Below are 27,809 nucleotides of genomic sequence, written 5' to 3'. Positions count from 1 at the left end.
TTGTTTTTGTTATTGTCTCTTTTGCTGTGCAAAAGCTCTTTAATTTGATATAGTCCCAGCTGTTTATCTTTGCCTTCACTATCACTGCTTTGGGTGATGTGTCTGTAAAGATGTCTTTGATGTGCAAATCACGTAGTGTTTCGCCTATATTTCCTTCTATATATTTTATGGTTTCAGGTCTTATGTCTAGTTCTTTAATCCATTTTGAGTTGATTTTTGTGTATGGTGTGAGGTGGTGGTCAAGCTTCATTCTTTTGCATGGAGCGACCCAGTTTTCCCAGCACCATTTATTGAACAAACTTTCTTTGCTCCAATGCATAGTCTTTGCTCCTTTGTCAAAGATTAGTTGACCATAAATCTGTGGGTTTATTTCTGGATTTTCTATTCGATTCCATTGGTCTGTATGTCTGTTCTTGTTCCAATACCATGCAGTTTTGATGATTATGGCTTTGTAGTATAGTTTGAAGTCTGGGAGTCTGATGCCTCCATTCCCTTCTTTTTTTTTTCAGGAGAGCTTTGGCTATTCGGGGTTTTTTGTGATTCCATATGAATTTCATCAATAATTGTTCTATTTCTTTGAAGAATGACATTGAAATTTTGATTGGAATAGCATTGAATCTGTATATTGCTTTTGGAAGGATGGCCATTTTAATAATGTTTATTCTTCCAATCCATGAGCAGGGGATGTCTCTCCATTTCTTTGTGTCTTCTTCTATTTCTTTTAACAGTGTTTTATAGTTTTCTTTCTATAGGTCCTTTACCTCTTTTGTTAGATTTATTCCCAAATATTTGATTTTTTTTGTTTCAATAACAAAAGGGATGGTCTTTTTGATTTCTTCTTCTTCAGATTTATTGTTTGTGTATAGGAAGGCTACTGACTTTTGCGTGTTGATTTTGTATCCTGCCACTTTACTGAACTGATTGATGAGTTGAATTAGCTTTTCTGTGGAGTTTTTGGGGTTCTCTATGTATAATATCATATCGTCTGCAAATAGTGATAGTTTGACTTCTTCTTTTCCTATTTGGATTCCTTGGATGTCTTTCTCTTGTCTTATTGCCCTGGCTAGGACTTCCAGTATTATATTGAAAAGCAATGGTGAGAGTGGACATCCTTGTCTTGTTCCAGATCTTAATGGAATTGCTTTCAGCTTTTCACCATTGAGAATGATACTGGCTGTTGGCTTGTCATAGATGGCCTTTATGATGTTGAGGTATGTTCCTTGTATCCCAAGAATTTCAAGGGCTTTTATCATGAATGGGTGTTGCACTTTGTCGAAAGCTTTCTCAGCATCTATTGATATTATCATATGGTTTTTATATTTCTTTTTGTTGATGTGTTGGATAACGTTGATTGATTTTCGGATGTTAAACCATCCTTGTGCCCCTGGAATGAATCCAACTTGGTCGTGGTGAACTATCTTATGGATACATTGTTTGATTCTGATAGCTAAAATTTTATTGAGGATTTTTGCATCAGTGTTCATTAGGGAGATTGGCCTGTAGTTTTCCTTTTTTGTGTTGTCCTTGTTCGGTTTTGGTATTAGTGTAATGTTGGCTTCATAGAACGTGTTTGGTATTGTCCCTTCCTTCTCAATTTTTTGGAAGAGTTTGTGAAGGATAGGCACTAATTCGTCTCTGAATGTTTGGTAGAATTCATTTGTAAATCCATCAGGTCCTGGGCTTTTGTTTTTGGGGAGGTTTTTGATTACCATTTCAATTTCGCTGCTTGTAATTGGTCTGTTTAGGTGTTCTATTTCTTCTTTATCTAGCTTTGGGTGATTGTAGAGTTGTAGGAATTTGTCCATCTCCTCTAGATTGTTAAACTTGTTTCCATATAACTGTTCTTAGTAGTTACTGATTATTCTTTTGATTTCTGCTGTGTCCGTTGTGATTTCTCCTCTTTCATTGATGATCCTGTTTATTTGTGCTTTCTCCCTTTTTTCCTTTGTGAGCCTGGCTAGGGGTTTGTCTATTTTATTGATTTTTTCAAAGAACCAGCTCTTGGTTTCATTGATCTTTTGGATTGTTTTTTTAGTTTCAATTTCATTTATTTCTGCTTTGGTTTTTATTATCTTTTCTTCTACTGGTTTTGGGGTTTTCTTGTTGTTCTTTTTCTAGATCTTTGAGCTTCGAGATTAGGTTGTTTCTTTGCGTTCTTTCTTGTTTCTTGATGTGAGCTTCTATTGCTATATATTTTCCTCTTATTACTGCTTTTGCTGCATCCCATACATTTAGGATATTGGTGTCCTCCTTGTCGTTCAATTCAAAAAATTTTTTAATTTCTTCTTTGATCTCCTCATTAGTCCAATGGTCTTCCAGTAGTGTGGTTTTTAATCTCCATGAGGTAGGAAAGTTCCTTGCCTTCTTTTTATGGTTTATTTCTAGTTTGATGCCTTCATGGTCAGAAAAGATGGTTGATATGATTTCAATCTTGGTGTATCTGTTGATGTTTGTCTTGTGCCCCAGTATGTGATCGATCCTGGAGAATGATCCGTGTGCGCTTGAGAAAAATGTGTACTCCGTTTTTTTGGGGTTTAGTGTTCTATAGATGTCTGTTAAGCCCAATTGCTCTAGGTCTTTATTTAGAGCTTTGGTTTCTTTACTTATTTTTTGTCTTGTTGATCTATCCATTGTTGATAGTGGTGTGTTGAAGTCTCCCACTACGTATGTGTTTTCTCTGATGTCTGTTTTCAGAGAGGACTACAGTTGTCTGATATATTTTGGTGCTCCTTTGTTTGGTGAGTATATGTTAATGAGTGTTATTTCTTCTTGAAGTATTGTCCCCTTGATCATAATGTAGTGACCATTGGGGTCTCTTTTTATCTTTTTGAGTTTGAAATCTGTTTTATCTGATATAAGTATAGCTGTTCCTGCTTTCTTTTTTGGTCCATTTGCTTGTAGGATTGTTTTCCATCCTTTAACTTTGAGCCTATTTTTATCTTTTGTAGCTAAATGTGTTTCCTGGAGACAGCAAAAGGTTGGGTTTTGTTTCTTAATCCAGGCTGCAACTCTGTGTCTTTTTATTGAAGAGTTTAGTCCATTTACATTTAGAGTTAATATTGATATGTTAACATCTGTATTTGCCATTGTGTTTGTCTTTCCTTTGATTTTATTTATTTATTCTTTTAATAACTTTTTTTTTTTTTGGCCTTCTTTCATTGTTATTCGTCGCTCTGAGGTTCTGGCTTTAGGACTCCTTGTAGTATTTTTTGGAGTGGGGGTTTAGTTGCAATGAAATTCCGGAGTTTCTGTTTGTCTGGGAAGGTCCATATTCTTTCTTCAAAGAGGAAGGAGAGCTTTGCGGGATAGAGTTTTCTTGGTTGGCATCTGTTTTCTTGGAGTCTGTTGACTATGTCCCTCCACTCTCTCCTTGCCCGTAGTGTTTCTTCGGAGAAGTCTGATGTCAGCCTGATTGGTTTTCCTTTGAATGTTATCTGTTTCTTCCCTCTTGCCAGCTTCATTATTTTTTCCTTGTCCTGGATTCTTGGGAGCTTTACTATTATGTGTCTTGCTGTATTTTTCCTTTCGTCGTGGAAGTTTGGTGTTCTTCTTGCTTCTTGTATATCAATTTTCAGCTCCTTCTTCACATTTGGGAAGTTCTCTTCAATTATCTCTTTGAATATTTTCTCTGTTCCTACATCTCTCTCCTCTCCTTCTGGTATTCCTATAACTCTTATATTTCCTTTCCTCATGGAGTCAGATAGTTCCCGAAGTCTTTCTTCGTTCTTTTTCCTTCGTACTTCTCTTTCCTTCTCTGTTTTGGTTCTTTTTATTTCTGTGTCTTCAAGATTACTTATTCGTTCTTCCATTTCATCTATTCTGCTTTCATTGCTTTTCCCAGAATTCTTTAGTTCTTCCATTAATTCTTTGATCTCCTGCATTTCTTTTACTTCCCTCTTTAGGGACTCAATTTCTTTCTTCTGACCATTGTTTTCCCTCTCTAGGGACTCAATTGCATTCTTCTGATCGTTGATTATTTTTCCCTTATCATTGTTTTCCTTTATGACTTCTGTCAGTTTTTTAATCACGGCAATTTTAAATTCTCTTTCTGGAAGGCTCAGAAATTCTTCCAAGTTATTGTCGTTGCAATCTGGGGGCTGGCTTTCTTTTTGTGGTGTGCTTTTTCTCTGGAGAGTTGCTAGGTTGCGTGTGGTTCTTCTCCTCCCTACTGTCTGTTTTCTAATTTGCCGTATGCGTTGGGACACTGTGTTGTTGGGACTTGCCGGCATCTTGGGTGGGCTTCTCTGTTCCCCTCTGGTTCTTCCAGGAGTCATCTGTCAGTTTCAAGCAGCCTTTACTGGAGAAAGGTCCCTGTTCTAAAATGCCGATGTGGGGACACACTCCCCTGTGCGCCTGGTCTGCCCCGGCAGTGGGTTCCTGCTCCCCTCTGGGCTTGGACTGCAGGCCAGAGGGGGTCTGGCGTGGGTGAACTTCCCCCGCTCACCTCTGGCTCCTGAGGAAGCCTTCTGCAGGTAGTCTTTACTGAAGAAATGTCCCTGTTCTAAAATGGTGATGTGGGACACACTCCCTGCGCTTCTGGTCTCAGGCACACTATTCTGCGCGCCTGGTCTGCCCCGGCTGTGGGTGCTCGCTCTCCCTGTGGGCTCAGACTACTTGTTCAGAAAGGGCCCGGTGTGGGTTAACTCCCCAGCTGGCCACTAGCTCCTTCAGTAGCCTGTGCTGGGGTCAAGTCGCTAGGTGGCACCAGAGATCTCTCCTAGAGCCCTTGGGGAGCTGATTTTCCACCCAGTGGGACAGGGAGCAGAGCGGGGATGGTAGGGTACACCTCAACGGCTTTGGGGTGCTGTGTCTGCCTTGTGCCCCACCGTCGTGGGGAACCCACGCCCCTAATTTCGTGCCCCGGGTCTCAGTTCCAAAGCCCTCAGTTCTAGGACGCGGGCTGTAGCCCAAATCAGTGGCGTTGGAATGGCGCCTTTTGAATCCCGCTCCCCTGCCTGGGCGCCTTGTTCCTGCTCACTCAGGGAGGGCCTCCGCCCGGGTCTCAGTTCCAAAGCCCTCAGTTCCAGGACGCGGGCTGTAGCCCAGATCAGTGGCGCGGGAATGGCGCCTTTTGAATCCCGCTCCCCTGCCTGGGCACCTTGTTCCTGCTCACTCAGGGAGGGCCTCCGCCGTCTCCCCGCAAGCCTAGGTCGCAGGCGCAGGGCCCTGGGCAGCTGCAATCCGAGCGCCGCTTTCGCGCAAGCTTACCGGGCGGCTGGGGCTGTGTGCTGGTGCTGGTCTCCTCCTGGTGGGCGGGGCTCTCTTTAATGGCGCCTGGAGCTCACCTCCGCGGCGGATCCTGCAGGGTTCGCCTCAGCTCCCGTTCGCGGGGTGTGGTGGCTGAAATAGTTCCTTTCCACTCACAGTCCCACTTGCTGCATCCGTTTTTCTTGTTGGGCGTTTTGGTTTGTTGTTTCCCTCATCTCTGCCTGTCGGAGAGTGCCGCCTCTGTGGGCGGGGGAGGGGAGCAGGGTTCTGCGCTTCCCTCCCTTCTCGTCCTCTTTTATGGCAACTTTCTTCTTCGGGCAGTTTGCTGGAGTCGTCCGTTTATCTTCCGTGTCCCAGTTCTCACTGGGACCTGCCGCTTTTCCTCCCTATTAACTTTTTTTAATGGGAGATCTTACTCGCAGCGTCTCCTCGCCGCCATGTTGCTCCGCCCCCCTCCTGCAGAGTCTAAGTACCTTTTGGATTGCATTTTGGTGTATTGTGGTTTTACTAAGTTGTGGTGATGGAAATCATACTCAGATCTCTTTTTTATTTAGTTGCTGAATTATTTTTTTTAAATTTTACTTATTTTTAATGAAGTACCATTATTTTAATTCCTTGTTAATTTTTTTTCAGAATATAGGATTTCTCCCCTCTGGTGTGGTCACCATAGTTCTCCCACCACCAAAGCACCCATAGTCTTTCATCACCATGGTCCATTATGTTCTCCCCTCTCCCTTGTTCCCTCTTCCTTCTTCCCTATCCCTTACCTCTCTCCCTCCCCTTCTGGATTCATCAAATCTATGGTAAGCTTTCAAGGGCCACTTACTCAAATCTTAACTTGAATTCCCTATTTTGATGGGATGTGTGACTCTACATGTATTGGGGTAGGTGCAAATAGATTTTGTGGATATCATTGCTTTCTTCCACAGTAATAGCTCCCTTGAAATTGTGTGCAAATGTTCAGTATTAAGTATGCATGTATAAAATAAAATATGATAAAAGCTAGCATTAATTTTCTCTCTTTGCTCCAAATTTTCCTAGATGAAATTCAACATCAAACACCCAATGGTACTATCGCCAGCAGTATAGAAACCCCTAAGCCACCACAGTACCCCAAATTGTCTATTCAGAGGAGTGGGGAAGCTGATGCTGGGAGGAAGTCCCCAAGTAGGCCTGTTTCAGATGGCAAACTAGAGTCCTGCCCTGAGGTGGATGTGGGAAAGTTGGTGTCTAAGCTGCAGGATGGAGGGACCAAATCTATACCAAAGGCCACCAATGGACCTGTTCCAGGCTCTGGGCCCACCAAGGCTCCCTCTTTCCACATAAAGAGGCCAGCTCCACGGCCTTTGGCTCACCAAAAGGAAGGTAAGTGCTTGGGAATCCCATGGGAATTAGAACTCAACCCAACTACTTTTCTCCTTAAGATCTTCCTGAGGTTCGAGAAACTTTCATATCTATTCCAATTTAGTATCACTAAAACTGGAATGGTGAGAGAGGACATAAAAAGCATTCACAAAACTAGCTAGAATATAAGTGCTATGAGGGTAGGAATTTTGGTCTCTATTATTTACATAGTAGGTATTCATTTTTGCAATAAATAACAATGATGCTATTTATTAATCTTATTATTGTTGTTGCTGTTTCCATTTACAAAGTATCTGCTATGTGCCTGGCACTGTACCAGGTACTTATATACTATTTCTCATAGTAACTATCCCATGTAATTCTATTGTGAAGAATGTATTACTGCTTTTTTTCCTACTAGTAAACTGAAACTCCTAGAGGTAAGTAACTTTCCAAAGGTTCACAATTAGTAATGGGAGAGTTGGGATCTTATCAAGTTGAACAGGCACTAAATCCTGTGTTCTTTGTAATTAGGCAGAACTATCATGTTACTGTCCCATAAAAAGATTTGAATTTGTGAATTATTGTTTTCTCATTCTCACTTTCTAGTTTAGTAGAAAAAGGGACAAAAGGACATAATGAGCAAAACTCTTGAACTTTTAAAATGGTTACAAATCAAGATGTGTCTGACTTCTGCAAGCTTAATTGGCTACTACATGGGGAGGCTCATGTTTGGAGGTTGGGGCTAATCTGGAGAGGATTTTGTGGCATGGAGATAGAGTTCTATAAAGGTAGTATGGTATAATGTAAATAAAATGTAGTTTGATATAATAAAGGCTTAAACCAAAATCTCGGTTCTTTTATTTCCAGCTAGATGACCTTCTAAAAGTGTGCCCTATGTTTTATATCCTGCCCTGTTCCAAAAAGAATTTAAGTCATTTCACAATATAGAAAAACTGAAGAACGTAAGAATAGTAGGTATAATTCTTTTAGCAAGTATTTATTGACTACTTAGTGTGTGTCTGCTCCTATTCTAGGTGCTGAGGACATGAGTGTATAAGGTCCCTGTCTGTATATCAGGGCTTAACAAACTATGCCTTAAATGACTGAAAACTTTGAAAAGAAAATTAATATGTCATGACATGGAAATTATATAAAATTCAAATTTCTGTGTCTGCAAACAGAAACACAGTCCTTCATTCATGTTAGCTAGAATTGCTTTCATGCTACAACAACAGAAGTTAGTGGCAGCAGAGACCTTATTATCTGCAAAACCAAAATATTAGGGGCCTCCCTGATGGTGCAAGGGGTTAAGTCTCAGCACTATGAAGCTTTGGCAGCCACTGCAGCACAAGTTTGATCCCTGGCCAGGGAGCTAATCCACATATGGTGAAGCAGACCTCTCTTGTTTCACCCGCTGATCCCCTTATTAGTGTATTTCAGTAGATCTGCCTGTTCTGCTCCCCACTCGGTTTCTGGTGAATCCTCTTACCTCCCAAACCTCTGGCCTACACCCCAGCTCTTGTATGCATGAATAAATAAATCTTTTAGAAAACAAAAATATTAACTATCTGATACTGGTCAGAAAAAAAGAAGTTTCTTTATCTCTTCCTTATATTCTAGAGTAGAAGTAAGAAAAAGTGAGACTAACAGAGGGGAAATGATAGGACAGTAACAAGATAAAAAGAACAGAGTACACAAAAATAGAAAAACTTCAATGGCTATATAATTCCAAGTTCTTTTTTTTAAAAGATGTATTTATTTATTTATACAAGAACTGTGGTACAGGCCAGATGGGCGGGAGGGTAAGTGGATTCACCAGAGACAGAACAGGGAACAGAGGAGGCAGATTGATGAAATACACCACTGAGGGGAGCAGTGGGCGTGACAGGAGAGGTCTGCTGCGCCACGTGGGACCCTTGCTGTCTGGCCGGGATCAAACTGGCACTGCAGAGGCTGCGGACAGCTTCACAGCACTGCGCTCAACTGCCTGCACCACCAGGGGAGGCCCAATTCCACATTCTTAATATAACAAGTCAGTTATTCAGATCAATCACAATCTTCAGTTTTTGTGACCAGAGAATGTTTCTTTTTTTTTTTTTTTAAATAATAAATTTTATTTTTATATTCCCCCATACAATTGCAAATGCCCCATTCTGACCCCAATCCCTCCCCTCCCGGCACCCACCCCTCAAAAAGTGTCTCTGGTTCATAGTTTTTTGTTGATTTTGATTTTCACTTTCTTATAGTTATTCATTTTCCTGGTCCCTTATTTAAGTTTTCTAGATTCCTGCTATGAGTGAGACCATCCGGTATTTTTCTTTTTCTTTTTGGCTTATTTCGCTGAGCATGATCCCTTCCAGCGCCATCCATGTTGCTGCAAATTGCATGTGTTTAACTTTTTTGAATGCTGAGTAATATTCCATGGTGTATATGTACCACATCTTCTTGATCCAGTCATCTATTTTTGGGCATTTGGGTTGTTTCCAAAGCTTAGCTATTGTAAACAGTGCTGCTATAAACATAGAGGTGCAGGTGTTCTTTGGAATTGATGTTTCTGTGTCCTTTGGGTAAATACCTAGGAGTGGAATTGCTGGATTATATGGAAGCTCTATGTTTAGTAGGTCCAGAAATCTCCACACAACTCTCCATAGTGGTTGGACCAGTTTGCACTCTCACCAGCAGTGTAGAAGAGTTCCTTTTTATCCACAACCTCGCCAACATTTGTTGTTGCTCGTTTTTTTAATATGTGCCATTCTCACTTGTGTAAGATGGTATCTCATGGAAGTTTTGATTTGCATTTCCCTGATTACAAGTGATGTTGAACATTTTTTCGTATGTCTGTTGTCCATTTACATTTCCTCTTCAGAGAAGTTTCTTTGTAGCTCTTCTGCCCATTTTTTGAATGGGTTATTTTCTTTGTTGTTGCTGAGTCTCATCAGCTCTTTGCAGATTTTTGTGATCAGTCCTTTATCATTAGTGTTGGGTGCAAAAATATTCTCCCAGTTGGTGGGGTTTCTCTTTGTTTTTGTTATTGTCTCTTTTGCTGTGCAGAAGCCCTTTAATTTGATGTAGTCCCAGCTGTTTATCTTTGCCTTCACTATCACTGCTTTGGGTGATGTGTCTGTAAAGATGTCTTTGATATGCAAATCACATAGTGTTTCGCCTATATTTCCTACTATGTATTTTATGGTTTCAGGTCTTATGTCTAGTTCTTTAATCCATTTTGAGTTGATTTTTGTGTATGGTGTGAGGTAGTGGACAAGCTTCATTCTTTTACATGTAGCAACCCAGGTTTCCCAGCACCATTTATTGAACAAACTTTCTTTGCTCCAATGCATATTCTTTGCTCCTTTGTCAAGGATTAGTTGACCATAAATCTGTGGGTTTATTTCTGGATTTTCTTTTCGATTCCATTGGTCTGTATGTCTGTTCTTGTTCCAATACCATGCAGTTTTGATGATTATGGCTTTGTAGTATAGTTTGAAGTCTGGGAGTGTGATTCCTCCATTTCCTTCTCTTTTTTTTTTCAGTAGAGTTTTGGCTATTCAGGGTTTTTGGTGATTCCATATGAATTTTATCAATAATTGTTCTATTTCTTTGAAGAATGACATTGAAATTTTGATTGGAATAGCATTGAATCTGTATATTGCTTTTGGTAGGATGGCCATTTTAATAATGTTTATTCTTCCAATCCATGAGCAGGGGATGTCTTTCCATTTCTTTGTGTCTTCTTCTATTTCTTTTAACAGTGTTTTATAATTTTCTTTGTATAGGTCCTTTACCTCTTTTGTTAGATTTATTCCGAAGTATTTGAATTTTTTTTTGTTTCGATAATAAAAGGGATTTTTTTTTTTTTATTTCTTCTTCAGATTTATTGTTTGTGTATAGGAAGGCTACTGACATTAGCGTGTTGATTTTGTATCCTGCCACTTTACTGAATTGATTGATGAGTTGAATTAGTTTTTCTGTGGAGTTTATGGGGTTCTCTATGTATATTATCATATCATCTGCAAATAGTGATAGTTTGACTTCTTCTTTTCCTATTTGGATTCCTTGTATGTCTTTCTCTTGTCTTATTGCTCTGGCTGGGACTTCCAGTATTATATTGAAAAACAGTGGTGAGACTGGACATCCTTGTCTTGTTCCAGATCTTAATGGAATTGCTTTCAGCTTTTCACCATTGAGGATGATACTGGATGTTGGCTTGTCATAGATGGCCTTTATGATGTTGAGGTATGTTCCTTGTATCTCAAGAATTTCAAGGGCTTTTATCATGAATGGGTGTTGCACTTTGTTGAAAGCTTTCTCAGCATCTGTTGATATTATCATATGGTTTTTATATTTCTTTTTGTTGATGTGTTGGATATGTTGATTGATTTTCGGATGTTAAACCATCCTTGTGTCCCTGGAATGAATCCTACTTGGTCGTGGTGAATTATCTTACAGATATATTGTTGGATTCTGATAGCTAAAATTTTATTGAGGATTTTTGCATCAGTGTTCATTAGGGAGATTGGCCTGTAGTTTTCCTTTTTTGTGTTGTCCTTATTCAGTTTTGGTATTAGTTTAATGTTGGCTTCGTAGAAAGTGTTTGATATTGTCCCTTCCTTCTCAATTTTTTTGGAAGAGTTTGTGAAGGATAGGCACTAATTCGTCTCTGAATCTTTGGTAGAATTCATTTGTAAATCCATCACGTCCTGGGCTTTTGTTTTTGGGAAGGTTTTTGATTACCATTTCAATTTCGCTGCTTGTAATTGGTCTGTTTAGGTGTTCTATTTCTTCTTTATCTAGCTTTGGGTGATTGTAGAGTTGTAGGAATTTGTCCATCTCCTCTAGATTGTTGAACTTGTTTCCATATAATTGTTCATAATAGTTACTGATTATTCTTTTGATTTCTGCTGTGTCCGTTGTGATTTCTCCTCTTTCATTTATGATCCTGTTAATTAGTGCTTTCTCCCTTTTTTCCTTTGTGAGCCTGGATAGGGGTTTGTCTATTTTATTGATTTTTTCAAAGAACCAGCTCTTGGTTCCATTGATCTTTTGGATTGTTTTTTTAGTTTCAATTTCATTTATTTCTGCTTTGGTTTTTATTATTTCTTTTCTTCTTCTGGTTTTGGGGTTTTTTTTGTTGTTCTTTTTCTAGATCTCTGAGCTTCGAGATTAGGTTGTTTCTTTGAGTTCTTTCTTGTTTTTTGATGTGAGCTTCTATTACTATAAATTTTCCTCTTATTACTGCTTTTGCTACATCCCATACATTTAGGGTATTGGTGTCCTCCTTGTCATTCAATTCAAAGAATTTTTTAATTTCTTCTTTGATCTCCTCGTTAGTCCAGTGGTCTTCCAGTAGTGTGCTTTTTAATCTCCATGAGGTAGGATAGTTCCTTGCCTTCTTTTTATGGTTTATTTCTAGTTTGATGCCTTCATGGTCAGAAAAGATGGTTGGTATGATTTCAGTCTTGGTGTATCTATTGATGTTTGTCTTGTGCCCCAGTATGTGATCAATCCTGGAGAATGATCCTTGTGCGCTTGAGAAAAATGTGTACTCCCTTTTTTTTTGGGTTTAGTGTTCTATAGATGTCTGCTAAGCCCAAATGCTCTAGGTCCTTGTTTAGAGGTTTAGTTTCTTTACTTTATTTTTGTCTTGTTGATCTATCCATTGTTGATAGTGGTGTGTTGAAGTCTCCCACTACGTATGTGTTTTCTCTGATGTCTGTTTTCAGAGAGGACAACAGTTGTCTGATATATTTTGGTGCTCCTTTGTTTGGTGAGTATATGTTAATGAGTGTTATTTCTTCTTGAAGTATTGTCCCCTTGATCATAATGTAGTGACCATTGGGGTCTCTTTTTATTTTTTTGAGTTTGAAGTCTGTTTTATCTGATATAAGTGTAGCTGTTCCTGCTTTCTTTTTTGGTCCATTTGCTTGTAGGATTGTTTTCCATCCTTTAACTTTGAGCCTATTTTTATCTTTTATAGGTAAATATGTTTCCTGGAGACAGCCAAAGGTTGGATTTTGTTTCTTAATCCAGGCTGCAACTCTGTGTCTTTTTATTGAAGAGTTTAGTCCATTTACATTTAGAGTTAATATTGATATGTTAGCATCTGCATTTGCCTTGTGTTTGTCTTTCCTTTGATTTTATTTATTTATTCTTTTAATAACTTTTTTTTTTGGTCTTCTTTCATTGTTATTCGTCCCCCTGAGGTTCTGGCTTTAGGATTCCTTGTAATAATTTTTGTAGTGGGGGTTTAGTCATAATGAAATTCCGGAGTTTCTCTTTGTCTGGGAAGGTCCTTATTCTTTCTTCATAGAGTAAAGAGAGCTTTGTGGGATAGAGTATTCTTGGTTGGCATCTGTTTTCTTGGAGTCTGTTGACTATGTCCCTCCACTCTCTCCTTGCCCGTATGTTTCTTCAGAGAAGTCTGATGTCAGCCTGATTGGTTTTCCTTTGAATGTTATCTGTTTCTTCCCTCTTCTCAGCTTCATTATTTTATCCTTGTCCTGGATTCTTGGGAGCTTTACTATTATGTGTCTTGCTGTGTTTTTCCTTTCATCGTGGAAGTTTGGTGTTCTTCTTGCTTCTTGTATATCAATTTTCAGCTCCTTCTTCACATTTGGGAAGTTCTCTTCAATTATCTCCTGGAATATTTTCTCTGTTCCTACATCTCTCTCCTCTCCTTCTGGTATTCCTATAACTCTTATATTTCCTTTCCTCATGGAGTCCGATAGTTCCCGAAGTCTTTCTTCGGTCTTTTTCCTTCGTACTTCTCTTTCCTTTTCTGTTTTGGTTCTTTTTATTTCTGTGTCTTCAAGAGTACTTATTCGTTCTTCCATTTCATCTATTCTGCTTTCATTGCTTTTCCCAGAGTTCTTTAGTTCCTCCATTAATTCTTTGATCTCTTGCATTTCTTTAACTTCCCTCTTTAGGGATTCAATTTCATTCTTCTGACCATTGTTTTCCCTCTTTAGGGATTCAATTTCATTCTTCTGACCATTGTTTTCCCTCTTTAGGGACTCAATTTCCTTTTTATCATTGTTTTCCTTTATGACTTCTGTCACTTTTTTAATCATGGCAATTTTAAATTCTCTTTCTGGAAGGCTCAGAAGTTCTTCCAAGTTACTGTCGTTGCAATCTGGAGGGTGGTTTTCTTTTTGTGGTGTGCTTCTTTCCCGAGGAGTTGTTAGGTTGTGTGTGGTTCTTCTACTCCCTACTGTCTGTTTTCTAATTTGTCGTATGCATTGGGACACTGTGTTGCTCGGACTGGCCGGCATCTTGGGTGAGCTTCTCCGCTCCCCTCTGGCTCCTCCAGGAATCATCTTGGCTTCTGGGGGAGCTTTCTGCTGGTTTTAGGCAGTCTTTACTGAAGAAATGTCCCTGTTCTAAAATGGTGAAGTGGGACGCATTCCCTGCACATTCGGTCTCAGGCACATTCTTCTGCGTGCCCGGTCTGTCCCGGACGTGGGTGCCTGCTCCCTCTGTGGGCTCAGACTGCTGGTCGGAAGGGGCCTAGCGTGGGCTAACTTCCCAGCTGGCCACTGGGTCCTCCAGAAGCCTTCTGCCCTTTTCAATAAGTCTTTTCTTAAGAAATTTCCCTGTTCTATGGGGTGTTAGTGACTTTTTTCTGGTCGCTAGGTGGCGCCAGAGATCTCTCCTATTGTCCTTTGGGGGCTGTTTTTCAACCCCCCCACCCCCGTGGAACAGGGAACAGAGCGAGAATGGTAGGGTAAACCTCAACAGCTTTGGGGTGCTGTGTCTGCCTTGTGCCCCACCATCGTGGAGAACCCACACCCGGAATTTCGTGCCCCGGGTCTCAGTTCCAAAGCCCTCAGGTCCAGGACGCGGGCTGTAGCCCAGTTCAGTGGCGCAGGAATGGCGCCTTTTGTACCCCGCTCCCGTGCCTGGGCACCTGGTTCCTGCTTACTCAGTGAGGGAATTTCACCTCAGTGAGGGCCTTCACGTGCAAGCCTAGGTCGCAGGCACGGGGACCTGGGCAGCCACGATCCTGATCCGCGTTTGCTTTTCAAGAGCGCCAAGCGCGCCGCTTTTCCGCACAAGCTTACTGGCCGGCCCAGGGCTGTGTGCAGGTCTCCTGGTGTCTTTGTTGTTCTCTAATGGCGCCTGGAGCCATTGGCTCACTGCCGCAGCAAATCCTGCAGGGTTCTCCACAGCTCCCGTTCACGAGGTGTGGTGGCTGCAATAGTTCCTTTCCACTCACAGTCCCGCTTGCTGTGTAGTTTGTTCTTGTTGGTCGTTTTAGTTTTTTTTCCTCCTCTCTGTTGGTAGGAGAGTGCCAACTTTGTGGGTGGGGAAGGGGAGCAGGGTTCTGTGCTTTCCTCCCTTCTGGTCCTCTTTTATGGCAACTTTCTTCTTCGAGCAGTTTGCTGGAGTCGTCTGTTTATCTTCCGTGTCCCAGTTCTCACTGGGACCTGCTGCTTTTCCTCCCTATTAACTTTTTTTAATGGGAGATCTTACTCGCACTGTCTCCTCGCCGCCATGTTGCTCCGCCCACCTCCCAGAGAATGTTTCTAAGAAACATTTCTCCCTTAGATTGTTGCATTTACAAACTTCATTATGGGTGGATGGCACTGTCACAGAGCTAAGGATTCAATAGAAGCTATTCTATGGGGTTCTGATATTATTTGCACTAAGTAACAATCTCTGTGAGTTCTCTGACTGATGCAGTAGTAGATCAGTTATTTGACCTCTTTGCACCTTGGTTTTCATATCTGTAAATGAGAGAAACAGCCCAACCCACAGAATTATTGCTAGGTTTAAAAGGAATATCAAAATATCTGACAGAGAATCAATATTCAGAATGTTGTTAATTCCCTCCCATGTCCTTTTCTCTAAGCTATGCCTTTTCTGTAAAGTAGACAAGTAAAGCCAGACTGCTATGTAGACATCTGCTTTGGTTTAAAAGTCATACATTGACCTTCACATTACTCTGGTAGAGAGTGCAGTAACTCAACTTATCTTCATCACAGTAAAGTTTGTCTTGCCTGTCACCAAGCCTGAGTTCAGTGAGATCCTATCAGTTCAGTAACTTAGCCCTGCCTATCTCCGCCTTCACCATCTCTGATGTAAAGTTAAATACCAGCAGCAATCCCCCCGTTCTCCTTCCTCCACAGCTGTGTTCTGGCTGCTGGCAGCAGTTGCTCTTATCTAATAGTTTTGGTTTATGATCTGACTCTCCATTATCGGTCAAACTATCTAAATCTGGGCCAAGGCATTATCTGGCTTTTCCTTCTGCCTTACATCAGTTAGCATCAGGCTAATATGATATAGCCCTTTCAAAGCCCATGTCTCCAGCCTTGGCTACAGAAAGCAGAATTGATGTAGTAGTTTTGGCATTGGTGGAGAATTAGCCGAATCTCTGGTGTAGCTACTTCTTTGAAACTATGCACTACCTGTTCCTCACCTCTTAATCCTCCCCTTCTTCTCCATTTTGGCTGTTACTGCGGTGAGAGATTCCAGGCATCAGAACAGATATCATTAAGCAAATGCTGCAAACAGCTCTGACCCTGAGCTATAACCGATAGTTCTTAGCCCCTGGTGCTGGCCAGCAGCCTTTATAGCAGAACCACAGGGAGGAAGCTGTCACCTCAGCTGACCTACTCTATGCATTTGTCACTACATTTCAGCTCTGTTATTCAAAGCTTTGCTTGCCACCCCAATGGTGAATTCACTCATTGCTGTAGTGATTCAGCTGTGCCACTGCCTTGTTCCCTGTCTTCATTCCTTGCATTTTTTCAATATATGAGTAGATTTGATATTCATTGAATGTTTTTTAGCTATTAAAATAGTAAAATCTAGATACATGTTAAATTGCTTGCTTCAATGGCAGTCAATATTACATTAAAATCAATGTTGTTTCCTGATGTGATTTTGTCAATGGCCCTTTTCTCATCCAGATGTAGAACTGTATACATTCTTTTCTGTTATTGCATCTCACCATTGTGATAGGCCTGTGAAACAGGGTTTATTCACCCCATTTGACAGATGGAGAAACTGAGGCTCAGAAAAATAAAAGAACTTACACAGTCACTATGTTTTTAAATGTAGAGATAGGGTTTAAATCTAGGATTCCTGGCTACCACAATTTTATTTCTATATTTTTTCAGATTCAAAATCTTCACTTGGGGACAACAGTTAATATTTATAATTAGACGTAGGGCAAAAATAATCGATTATGAATCTTACTCTCTAAAATGTAGAACTTTGATTTTTGTATATTGAGATAACATTAGTTTGGAACACTGTGGTTTAGAGGTATAGGATTTCCCTAGGTAGATGTTATGACCACACTACACCCACCACCAAAATACTCATAATCCTCCATCATGGTCCATTGTGCTCCCTTTCCACCTCAATCTCTCCCCTTCCCCTCACTCTCTGGTAGCCTCAGTTCTATAGCCAGACATCTAGGGTTTGTTGCTGATTGGTTTTATCTGGTCCTTTGTTTTGTTTCTCTATATTTCACATACTAGTGATACCATCTGATATTTGTCTTTCTCCTTCTGACTTATTTCACTTAGCATAATCCCCAGTACTATCAAAAAATTGCCAGATTTTCTAATTTTTGACATAAACCCATTCATAATAGTCTCTTATGATCTTTTGCATTTCTGATTTCTCAATTGTAACTTCTCTTTTGTTTCCAATTCTATTTATTCACATTTTCTCCCTTTTTTTCTTATTGAGTCTAGCTAGATATTTATCTATTTTACTTTTTTCAAAGAACCGACTTCTGGTTTCATTGATGCTTTGAACTATCTTTTTTCCTCCTATTACACTTATTTCTGCTCTCCTTTTTTCTTTCCTTCCTACTACTGGTACTTGGTTTTATTTGTCCTTTTCTAGTTTCTTAAGGTGTAATGTTATATTTGTGTGTGTGTGCGTTCTTTCTTGTTTCCTCATATATATGCTTTTGCTGCATTTCAGGTTTTTGTTTGTCTCCACATATTTTTTTTTAATTTTTTTATTTCCTCATTTATCCAGTTGTCATTCAGTAGTCTGTTGCTCAATCTTGACATATTGAAGATTTTGTCCTGCTTTCTACTTATGATTTATTTATAGTGTAATACCATTATGATCAGAGAATATACTTGATATGATTTTATGAATTTATTGAGACATGTTTTGTGACCCATCATGTGGTGTATCCTGGAAAATGTTCCATGTGAACTTGAGAGAATGTGTACTCAACTCTTTGTGTATACAGTGCCCTACAAATGTGTATTACGCCCATTTGGCCCAATTCCTCAATTAAGGCTATTGTTTCCTTCTTAATATTCTGTCTGTTTTGTCTGTCCACTGATGTAAGTAGGATATTGAAATCCCCTACCTCTACTGTCTGTTTTTAGAATTGTTTGTAATTGTCTTGCATATTTTGGTATTCCTTCATTTTGTGCATATACATTTTGAGTTTTATATCTTACGATATATCGATCATTATATAATACCCATCTCGTGTTACCTTTTTTTACCTGAAAGTTTATTTTATGTGATATAATTTTTTTATCCCTGAATTTCTGGGGTCCTACTTGCCTGTAGGATTACTTTCTAGCCATTTACTTTGCACGCCTTTATATTTGGCTCTCTGATAGGTCTCTTGGGGAGAAGAGAAAGTTGGGTTTTGTTTTCAGATCCAACCACCCAGTCTGTTCCTTTTGATTGGTAAGTTCAGTTCATTTGCATTTACAGTGATTATCAATATGTAATAAGATGCATTTGCTACTGCTGCTTTTTTTTTTGAAATCTCTCTAGTTCTATACATTTTCATATTTAATTTTTCTTTTGGGAATTTTTTCACTTTGATTTGTATAGCAATATATATATTATAATATATATTGCAATATTTTTTGTAAAGGAAGTCTAGTGTTTGCACATTCCTTCAGCTTTTGTTTTCCTGGGAGGTTCTTTATTTTTCCCTCATATCTGAAAAGAGAGCTTTGCAGGTTAGAGTATTCTTGGCTGGCAGTTTTCATCAAATTTGTTGAAAACATCATTCCATTCTATCCTTACCTGTAGAGTTTCTGCACATAAGATGAGAATGCTTTCATAACTTACTTTCTTTTTACTCTTAGTTACCTTCAGTGCTGTTTTTTTGTCTTGAACTTTTGCTAGTTTCAATACTGCATGTCTTGTTGTAAATCTCATTGCGGTTAGGTAACCACAGGTGTTCTTTTAGCTTCATGGACTGGTATAGTTATTCCTTTCCCAGGTGTTGGAAGTTTTCCTCCATTATATCCTTGAGTAGGACACCCATCCCCTTTTGGGATAGCAATTATTCTTATGTTGGCTTTCTTAATGTCAAATATTTCTCAAATTGCCTCTTCATTTTTTTCTTAGATCCCATTTCTCTTTCTCCATTCATCTGGATCTTTAATGTATTACAATCTTCAAGGTCACTTATGTAATCCTCTATTTGAAATTTTCTATTCTGTAGTTTTCTCTAGAGTGCTTGATCTTATTTATTGAGCTCTTTACTTCCAGAATTTGTTATTTCCTTATTTAAAACTTTCATTTTTACCATCTATTAATTAATTTTATTTCTGAGTTTATTAATTTATTTTTCTGAACTTTATTGTGTATCTTTGATTAGCTATTTTGATTTGTATTTCTTAGACTTGCCTTTCTGAGTTTTCTTCTTTCTTTTTGAGTTTCTTTGTTAGAACAATTCTGAACTATTTATCTGAAAAAGAGATATAGTATTCCATCTTTTTTGTGATTGAATTCTGGACAGTTGTTCTCACCTTGTGATGTCATACTCTTTTGAATTCCCATATTTCCATGGGTTTTATTTTTTTTTTTGTATACCCATTTTTCTACTGAAGTCTCCCTATTTTACTATTGTTTTTAATTTCTTTCGCACTTTACTTATTTATATAAGCCTTCATTGGCTTCTATATGTTCTCATATTTTTTTAAGATTTATTTATTTTATACAAGCACTGGGTACAGTCAGAAGTGCAGGCAGGTGAGAGGATTAACCAGAGCTAGAGCAGGAAGCAGAATGGGCAGACTGATGAAGTACACTGCTGAGGGGAGGAGTGGGCATGGCAGGAGAGGTCTGCATGCCATGTGGGACCCTCACTGGTGGCTGGGGATGGAACCGGCACTGCAGAGGCTGTGGGCAGCTTCACAGCCTAGAGCTCAGCCCCTGCACCACCGGGGAGGCCCATATGTTCTCGTATATTTTGTAATTGCAGAGTCAACAGGGTGGGGAGAGACTTCGAGGGATCCAGATATCTGTGTGAATGAGGCGGGTGGATTGCCTCATGTGGCATCACCAATAATCCTCCGCTCTGGGGTTTGGGATGAGAAATGTAGCAGTCTCTGTGCTTTCTATGTGCCTCAAAAAGCTAGTTCCAGACCCAAGGAGTTCTAAGGAGCAGTGCAGATCAGAATGCTTCCTCTGCTGTTACCTTTACTGAGGAACTAGTCTGTGTGAAACACCTCAGCTCCTCCATGATGTTTTCACCTCTTTCTAGAAAGTATCCCACCACACACTCTCTCCTCCCCTTTCCCCAGTGCCTCTAGCTAACCTGACCACCCTGCTACCAGTGCTCCTCTACTCCACTCCACACCTACAAGTTCTTCTCTCTACTCACCTCATGTTCAATATAGCAAGAATTTTCTCAATGTAAATCCTATTGAATTCTGAACTTCTGCTTAACAAAGGATAATCAATCCTTCCCCTACTCAAGAAAATAGCTCTTTGAACAGTGTCTCTCTGACTTTACTCTAAGTGCTGCAGCCCATGGGGACCAAGCCCTGCAGTTGCCTCTGTCAGGACCTGTCACATCTGTTCCCTTTGGCATAGCCTGCTCTACTTGCCTGGACTTACTGCATCTGTGTTGATTTCAGGAAAAATCCTGTGACTGGTGGGGGCCTGTGAGGACCTATATATTAGGCCTGCTTCCCAATCCCATCCCACGGTTCGCTGAAGTCTAGTGGTTCATACCATGGATAAAGCTGCTCTGATGGCCCTCTCAGAGCTTGCTGAGCTCCTCAAGAGGCTACCACCAGTGGGGCTGCTTTTAGGACTTGTCAAAAGTCTGCTGTGATGAACTTCCTTCCAGGACCTTCCCCAGAACTCACTGAGGTTTGTGGGGGGGGCACTTTGGCATTTCTGCTGCCAGGATCCACCCAGAATGTGCAGAGGTCCACATCAGTGTCTCTGGAGGTCTTCTGTGGCTGGTTTGCTTCCAGGTCCCATCCCAGGATTTACTAAGTTCTTCTAGGGCATGCTCAGTTCTGCTAAGGGCTACTGTCCATAGAGTAGCCCTTCCAGATCTTCCCCAGAGCTCACAGAATTCGGCACCAATGTCTGTAAGTCCCTTCTATGTTAGGTCTGCTTCTGGCTCCTAGCCCAAGATTCACAGAGTACTGCCAAAGGTCTACCACCAGTGAAGCTACCCTGGGGCTCCCAGAGGTCTGTGCTGATGTCTGCAGGGGACTGCTGTGGTGGGTATATTTCACAGTCACATGCTAGGGCTTGCCAAAATATGCCAAAGGTCACTGTGTGAGGGTCTTGCCATTTTCACTCTGGCACCTGCAGGAACCAGTGGACCACCAGGGCTTTCTTCACCCACCTTGATGGGCTACCTGCTTGGCCTGTTCCTCTGCTTGCAAGGATACCCTTCCTCTGGTTGTTTTATTCTTAGCAGGTGCATTAAACTGTCCATTTTTCCTTCAAGAGTTATTTTTTTCAAAAGATTTATTCATTTATACATACAAGAACTGGGGCACAGGCTGGAAGTGTGGGGACAAGCGGATTCACCAGAGAGAGAGTGGGGAACAGAGCAGGCAGATTGACTGAAATACACTGCTGAGAGGGGCAACAGGTGAGCCAGGTGAGGTCTGCTGCACCATGAGGGCAGCTCCCTGGCCAGGGATCGAGCTTGTGCTGCAGTGGCTGCGAACAGCCCCATAGGTTGTGTCTCAAAACACTGAGCCACCAGGGAGGCCTCTTCAAGAGTTACTGGATTTCTTCTTCTGCAGTCTAGCTGTGAGTATGTGGAGGAAGTGAGTCCAGTGTCTTCACTCTGCTGCCATCTTGACCCACACCTCAGATTCATGCTTTAATAATTTACCGTGTTTGATTTTCCTTCTCTACTTTTCCTCGTGCCTATCCAATTTGATCCACAAGTATAACAGGTAGCTAGGGAGAAGGGAGACTTTAAAGTGAGCATGGAGAAATTTCATATAAGTAAAGTGACAATTCTACAAGTCTGTGGAAATCTGTAAGATGGTGTAACCTTTACTCACTCTGTGCTCTCAGATTGGGTGTAGGTGGACATAAGGAAAGATACAAGAATGTTGCTTATGGTTAAATACTGATGGCCATTGAGTCTTAAGAAATCTATAATTAGGGGGCGGAGCAACATGGCAGCGAGGAGACTCTGCGAGTAAGATCTCCCATTAAAAAAAGTTAATAGGGAGGAAAAGCGGCAGGTCCCAGTGAGAACTGGGACACGGAAGATAAACGGACGACTCCAGCAAACTGCCCAAAGAAGAAAGTTGCCATAAAAGAGGACCAGAAGGGAGGGAAGCGCAGAACCCTGCTCCCTTCCCCCGCCCACAGAGGCAGCACTCTCCGACCTGCAGAGAGGAGGGAAACAACAAACCAAAACGGCCAACAAGAACAAAGGACGCAGCAAGCAGGTCTGTGAGTGGAAAGGAACTATTGCAGCCACCACACCCCGTGAACGGGAGCTGTGGAGAACCCTGCAGGATCCGCCACGGAGGTGAGCTCCAGGCGCCATTAAAGAGAGCCCCGTCCCCCAGGAGGAGACCAGCACCAGCACACAGCCCCGGCCGCCCCGTAAGCTTGCGCGACCTAGGCTTGCGGGGAGACGCCCGGAGGCCCTCCCTGAGTGAGCAGGAACAAGGCGCCCAGGCAGAGGAGCAGGATTCAAAAGGCGCCATTCCCGCGCCACTGATCTGGGCTACAGCCCGCGTCCTGGAACTGAGGGCTTTGGAACTGACACCCGGGGCACGAAATTAGGGGCGTGCGTTCCCCATGACGGTGGGGCACAAGGCAGACACAGCACCCCAAAGCCGTTGAGGTGTACCCTACCATCCCCGCTCTGATCCCTGTCCCACGGGGTGGAAAATCAGTTCTCCAAGGGCTCTAGGGGAGATCTCTGGCGCCACCTAGCGACTTGAAGCCAGCAGAGGCTCCTGAAGGAGCTAGTGGCCAGCTGGGGAGTTAGCCCACACCGGGCCCCTTCCGAAAAAGTAGTCTGAGCCCACAGGGAGAGCGAGCACCCACAGCCGGGGCAGACCAGGCGCACAGAAGAGTGTGCCTTAGACCAGACGTGCAAGGAGTGTGTCCCACATCACCATTTTAGAACAGGGACATTTCTTCAGTAAAGACTACCTGCAGAAGGCTTCCTCAGGAGCCAGAGGTGAGCGGGGGAAGTTCGCCCACGCCAGACCCCCTCTGGCCTGCAGTCCAAGCCCAGAGGGGGAGCAGGAACCCACCGCCGGGGCAGACCAGGCGCACAGGGGAGTGTGTCCCCACATCGGCATTTTAGAACAGGGACCTTTCTCCAGTAAAGACTGCTTGAAACTGACAGATGACTCCTGGAGAAACCAGAGGGGAACAGAGAAGCCCACCCAAGATGCCGGCCAGTCCCAACAACACAGTGTCCCAACGCATACGGCAAATTAGAAAACAGACAGTAGGGATTAGAAGAACCACACGCAACCTAGCAACTCTCCAGAGAAAAAGCACACCACAAAAAGAAAGCCAGCCCCCAGATTGCAACGACAATAACTTGGAAGAATTTCTGAGCCTTCCAGAAAGAGAATTTAAAATTGCCGTGATTAAAAAACTGACAGAAGTCATAAAGGAAAACAATGATAAGGGAAAAATAATCAACGATCAGAAGAATGCAATTGAGTCCCTAGAGAGGGAAAACAATGGTCAGAAGAAAGAAATTGAGTCCCTAAAGAAGGAAGTAAAAGAAATGCAGGAGATCAAAGAATTAATGGAAGAACTAAAGAATTCTGGGAAAAGCAATGAAAGCAGAATAGATGAAATGGAAGAACGAATAAGTAATCTTGAAGACACAGAAATAAAAAGAACCAAAACAGAAAAGGAAAGAGAAGTACGAAGGAAAAAGAACGAGGAAAGACTTCGGGAACTATCTGACTCCATGAGGAAAGGAAATATAAGAGTTATAGGAATACCAGAAGGAGAGGAGAGAGAAGTAGGAACAGAGAAAATATTCAAAGAGATAATTGAAGAGAACTTCCCAAATGTGAAGAAGGAGCTGAAAATTGATATACAAGAAGCAAGAAGAACACCAAACTTCCACGACGAAAGGAAAAATACAGCAAGACACATAATAGTAAAGCTCCCAAGAATCCAGGACAAGGAAAAAACAATGAAGCTGGCAAGAGGGAAGAAACAGATAACATTCAAAGGAAAACCAATCAGGCTGACATCAGACTTCTCCGAAGAAACACTACGGGCAAGGAGAGAGTAGAGGAACATAGTCAACAGACTCCAAGAAAACAGATGCCAACCAAGAATACTCTATCCCGCAAAGCTCTCCTTCCTCTTTGAAGAAAGAATATGGACCTTCCCAGACAAAAAGAAACTCCGGAATTTCATTGCAAATAAACCCCCACTCCAAAAAATACTACAAGGAGTCCTAAAGCCAGAACCTCAGAGGGACGAATAACAATGAAAGAAGGCCAAAAAAAAAAGTTATTAAAAGAATAAATAAATAAAATCAAAGGAAAGACAAACACAATGGCAAATACAGATGTTAACATATCAATATTAACTCTAAATGTAAATGGGCTAAACTCTTCAATAAAAAGACACAGAGTTGCAGCCTGGATTAAGAAACAAAACCCAACCTTTTGCTGTCTCCAGGAAACACATTTAGCTACAAAAGATAAAAATAGGCTCAAAGTTAAAGGATGGAAAACAATCCTACAAGCAAATGGACCAAAAAAGAAAGCAGGAACAGCTATACTTATATCAGATAAAAAAGATTTCAAACTCAAAAAGATAAAAAGAGACCCCAATGGTCACTACATTATGATCAAGGGGACAATACTTCAAGAAGAAATAACACTCATTAACATATACTCACCAAACGAAGGAGCACCAAAATATATCAGACAACTGTTGTCCTCTCTGAAAACAGACATCAGAGAAAACACATACGTAGTGGGAGACTTCAACACACCACTATCAACAATGGATAGATCAACAAGACAAAAAATAAGTAAAGAAACCAAAGCTCTAAATAAGGACCTAGAGCAATTGGGCTTAACAGACATCTATAGAACACTAAACCCCAAAAAAATGGAGTACACATTTTTCTCTAGCGCACACGGATCATTCTCCAGGATCGATCACATACTGGGGCACAAGACAAACATCAACAGATACACCAAGATTGAAATCATATCAACCAACTTTTCTGACCATGAAGGCATCAAACTAGAAATAAACCATAAAAAGAAGGCAAGGACCTTTCCTACCTCATGGAGATTAAAAACCACACTACTGGAAGACCATTGGACTAATGAGGAGATCAAAGAAGAAATTAAAAAATTTTTTGAATTGAACGACAAGGAGGACACCAATATCCTAAATGTATGGGATGCAGCAAAAGCAGTAATAAGAGGAAAATATATAGCAATAGAAGCTCACATCAAGAAACAAGAAAGAACGCAAAGAACCTAATCTCGAAGCTCAAAGATCTAGAAAAAGAACAACAAAAAAACCCCAAAACCAGTAGAAGAAAAGAAATAATAAAAACCAAAGCAGAAATAAATGAAATTGAAACTAAATAGCAATCCAAAAGATCAATGAAACCAAGAGCTAGTTCTTTGAAAAAATCAATAAAAAAGACAAACCCGTAGCCAGGCTCACAAAGGAAAAAAGGGAGAAAGCACAAATAAACAGGATTATCAATGAAAGAGGAGAAATCACAACGGACACAGCAGAAATCAAAAGAATAATCAGTAACTACTATGAACAGTTATATGGAAACAAGTTCAACAATCTAGAGGAGATTGACAAATTCCTACAACTCCACAATCACCCAAAGCTAGATAAAGAAGAAATAGAACACCTAAACAGACCAATTACAATTAGCAAAATTGAAATGGTAATCAAAAACCTCCCCAAAAACAAAAGCCCAGGACCTGATGGATTTACAAATGAATTCTACCAAGCATTCAGAGACGAATTAGTGCCTATCCTTCACAAACTCTTCCAAAAAATTGAGAAGGAAGGGACAATACCAAACACGTTTTATGAAGCCAACATTACACTAATACCAAAACCGAACAAGGACAACACAAAAAAGGAAAACTACAGGCCAATCTCCCTAATGAACACTGATGCAAAAATCCTCAATAAAATTTTAGCTATCAGAATCCAACAATGTATCCATAAGATAATTCACCACGACCAAGTTGGATTCATTCCAGGGGCACAGGGATGGTTTAACATCCGAAAATCAATCAACGTTATCCAACACATCAACAAAAAGAAATATAAAAACCATATGATAATATCAATAGATGCTGAGAAAGCTTTCGACAAAGTGCAACACCCATTCATGATAAAAGCTCTTGAAATTCTTGGGATACAAGGAACATACCTCAACATCATAAAGGCCATCTATGACAAGCCAACAGCCAGTATCATTCTCAATGGTGAAAAGCTGAAAGCAATTCCATTAAGATCTGGAACAAGACAAGGATGTCCACTCTCACCACTGCTTTTCAATATAATACTGGAAGTCCTAGCCAGAGCAATAAGACAAGAGAAAGAAATCCAAGGAATCCAAATAGGAAAAGAAGAAGTCAAACTATCACTATTTGCAGACAATATGATATTATACATAGAGAACCCCAAAAACTCCACAGAAAAGCTAATTCATCTCATCAATCAGTTCAGTAAAGTGGCAGGATACAAAATCAACACGCAAAAGTCAGTAGCCTTCCTATACACAAACAATAAATCTGAAGAAGAAGAAATCAAAAAAACCATCCCTTTTGTTATTGAAACAAAAAAAATCAAATATTTGGGAATAAATCTAACAAAAGAGGTAAAGGACCTATACAAAGAAAATTATAAAACACTGTTAAAAGAAATAGAAGAAGACACAAAGAAATGGAGAGACATCCCCTGCTCATGGATTGGAAGAATAAACATTATTAGAAGGGCCATCCTTCCAAAAGCAATATACAGATTCAATGCTATTCCAATCAAAATTTCAATGTCATTCTTCAAAGAAATAGAACAATTATTGATGAAATTCATATGGAATCACAAAAAACCCCGAATAGCCAAAGCTCTCCTGAAAAAGAAAGAAGGGAATGGAGGCATCACACTCCCAGACTTCAAACTATACTACAAAGCCATAGTCATCAAAACTGCATGGTATTGGAACAAGAACAGACATACAGACCAATGGAATCGAATAGAAAATCCAGAAATAAACCCACAGATTTATGGTCAACTAATCTTTGACAAAGGAGCAAAGAATATGCTTTGGAGCAAAGAAATTTGTTCAATAAATGGTGCTGGGAAAACTGGGTCGCTACATGCAAAAGAATGAAGCTTGACCACTACCTCACACCATACACAAAAATCAACTCAAAATGGATTAAAGAACTAGACATAAGACCTGAAACCATAAAATATATAGAAGGAAATATAGGCGAAACACTACGTGATTTGCACATCAAAGACATCTTTACAGACACCTCACCCAAAGCAGTGATAGTGAAGGCAAAGATAAACAGCTGGGACTACATCAAATTAAAGAGCTTCTGCACAGCAAAAGAGACAATAACAAAAACAAAGAGAAACCCCACCAACTGGGAGAACATTTTTGCACCCAACACTAATGATAAAGGACTGATCACAAAAATCTGCAAAGAGCTGATGAGACTCAACAACAACAAAGAAAATAATCCAGTCAAAAAATGGGCAGAAGAGCTAAAAAGAAACTTCTCTGAAGAGGAAATGCAAATGGCCAACAGGCATATGAAAAAATGTTCAACATCACTTGTCATCAGGGAAATGCAAATCAAAACTACCATGAGATACCATCTTACACCAGTGAGAATGGCACATATTAAAAAAACTAGCAACAACAAATGTTGGCGAGGGTGTGGAGAAAAAGGAACTCTTCTGCACTATTGGTGGGAGTGCAAACTGGTCCAACCACTGTGGAAAGCTGTGTGGAGATTTCTGGACCTACTAAA

General features: G+C 40.6%; 1 protein-coding gene across 2 annotated transcripts in view; it reads left to right on the top strand.

Moving 5' to 3' along the window:
• The window catches only part of OPHN1 (oligophrenin 1), a gene marked incomplete at both ends in the record, with an annotated part of 458,306 nt that overhangs the window by 417,804 nt on the left and 12,693 nt on the right, over positions 1-27,809 (top strand). For both annotated transcript variants that reach the window (XM_084258483.1, XM_084258482.1), the window contains one exon: positions 6,250-6,573. In XM_084258483.1, coding sequence (XP_084114609.1) covers positions 6,250-6,573 — 324 coding nt within the window. The remainder of the gene's footprint in view (positions 1-6,249; positions 6,574-27,809) is intronic.

Source organism: Talpa europaea (assembly GCF_964194135.1).
Source record: "Talpa europaea genome assembly, chromosome: X".
NCBI classification, from domain to species: domain Eukaryota; kingdom Metazoa; phylum Chordata; class Mammalia; order Eulipotyphla; family Talpidae; genus Talpa; species Talpa europaea.
Note: the sequence above shows the minus strand (reverse complement) of the source record. Positions and strands in the feature narration are given on the sequence as shown.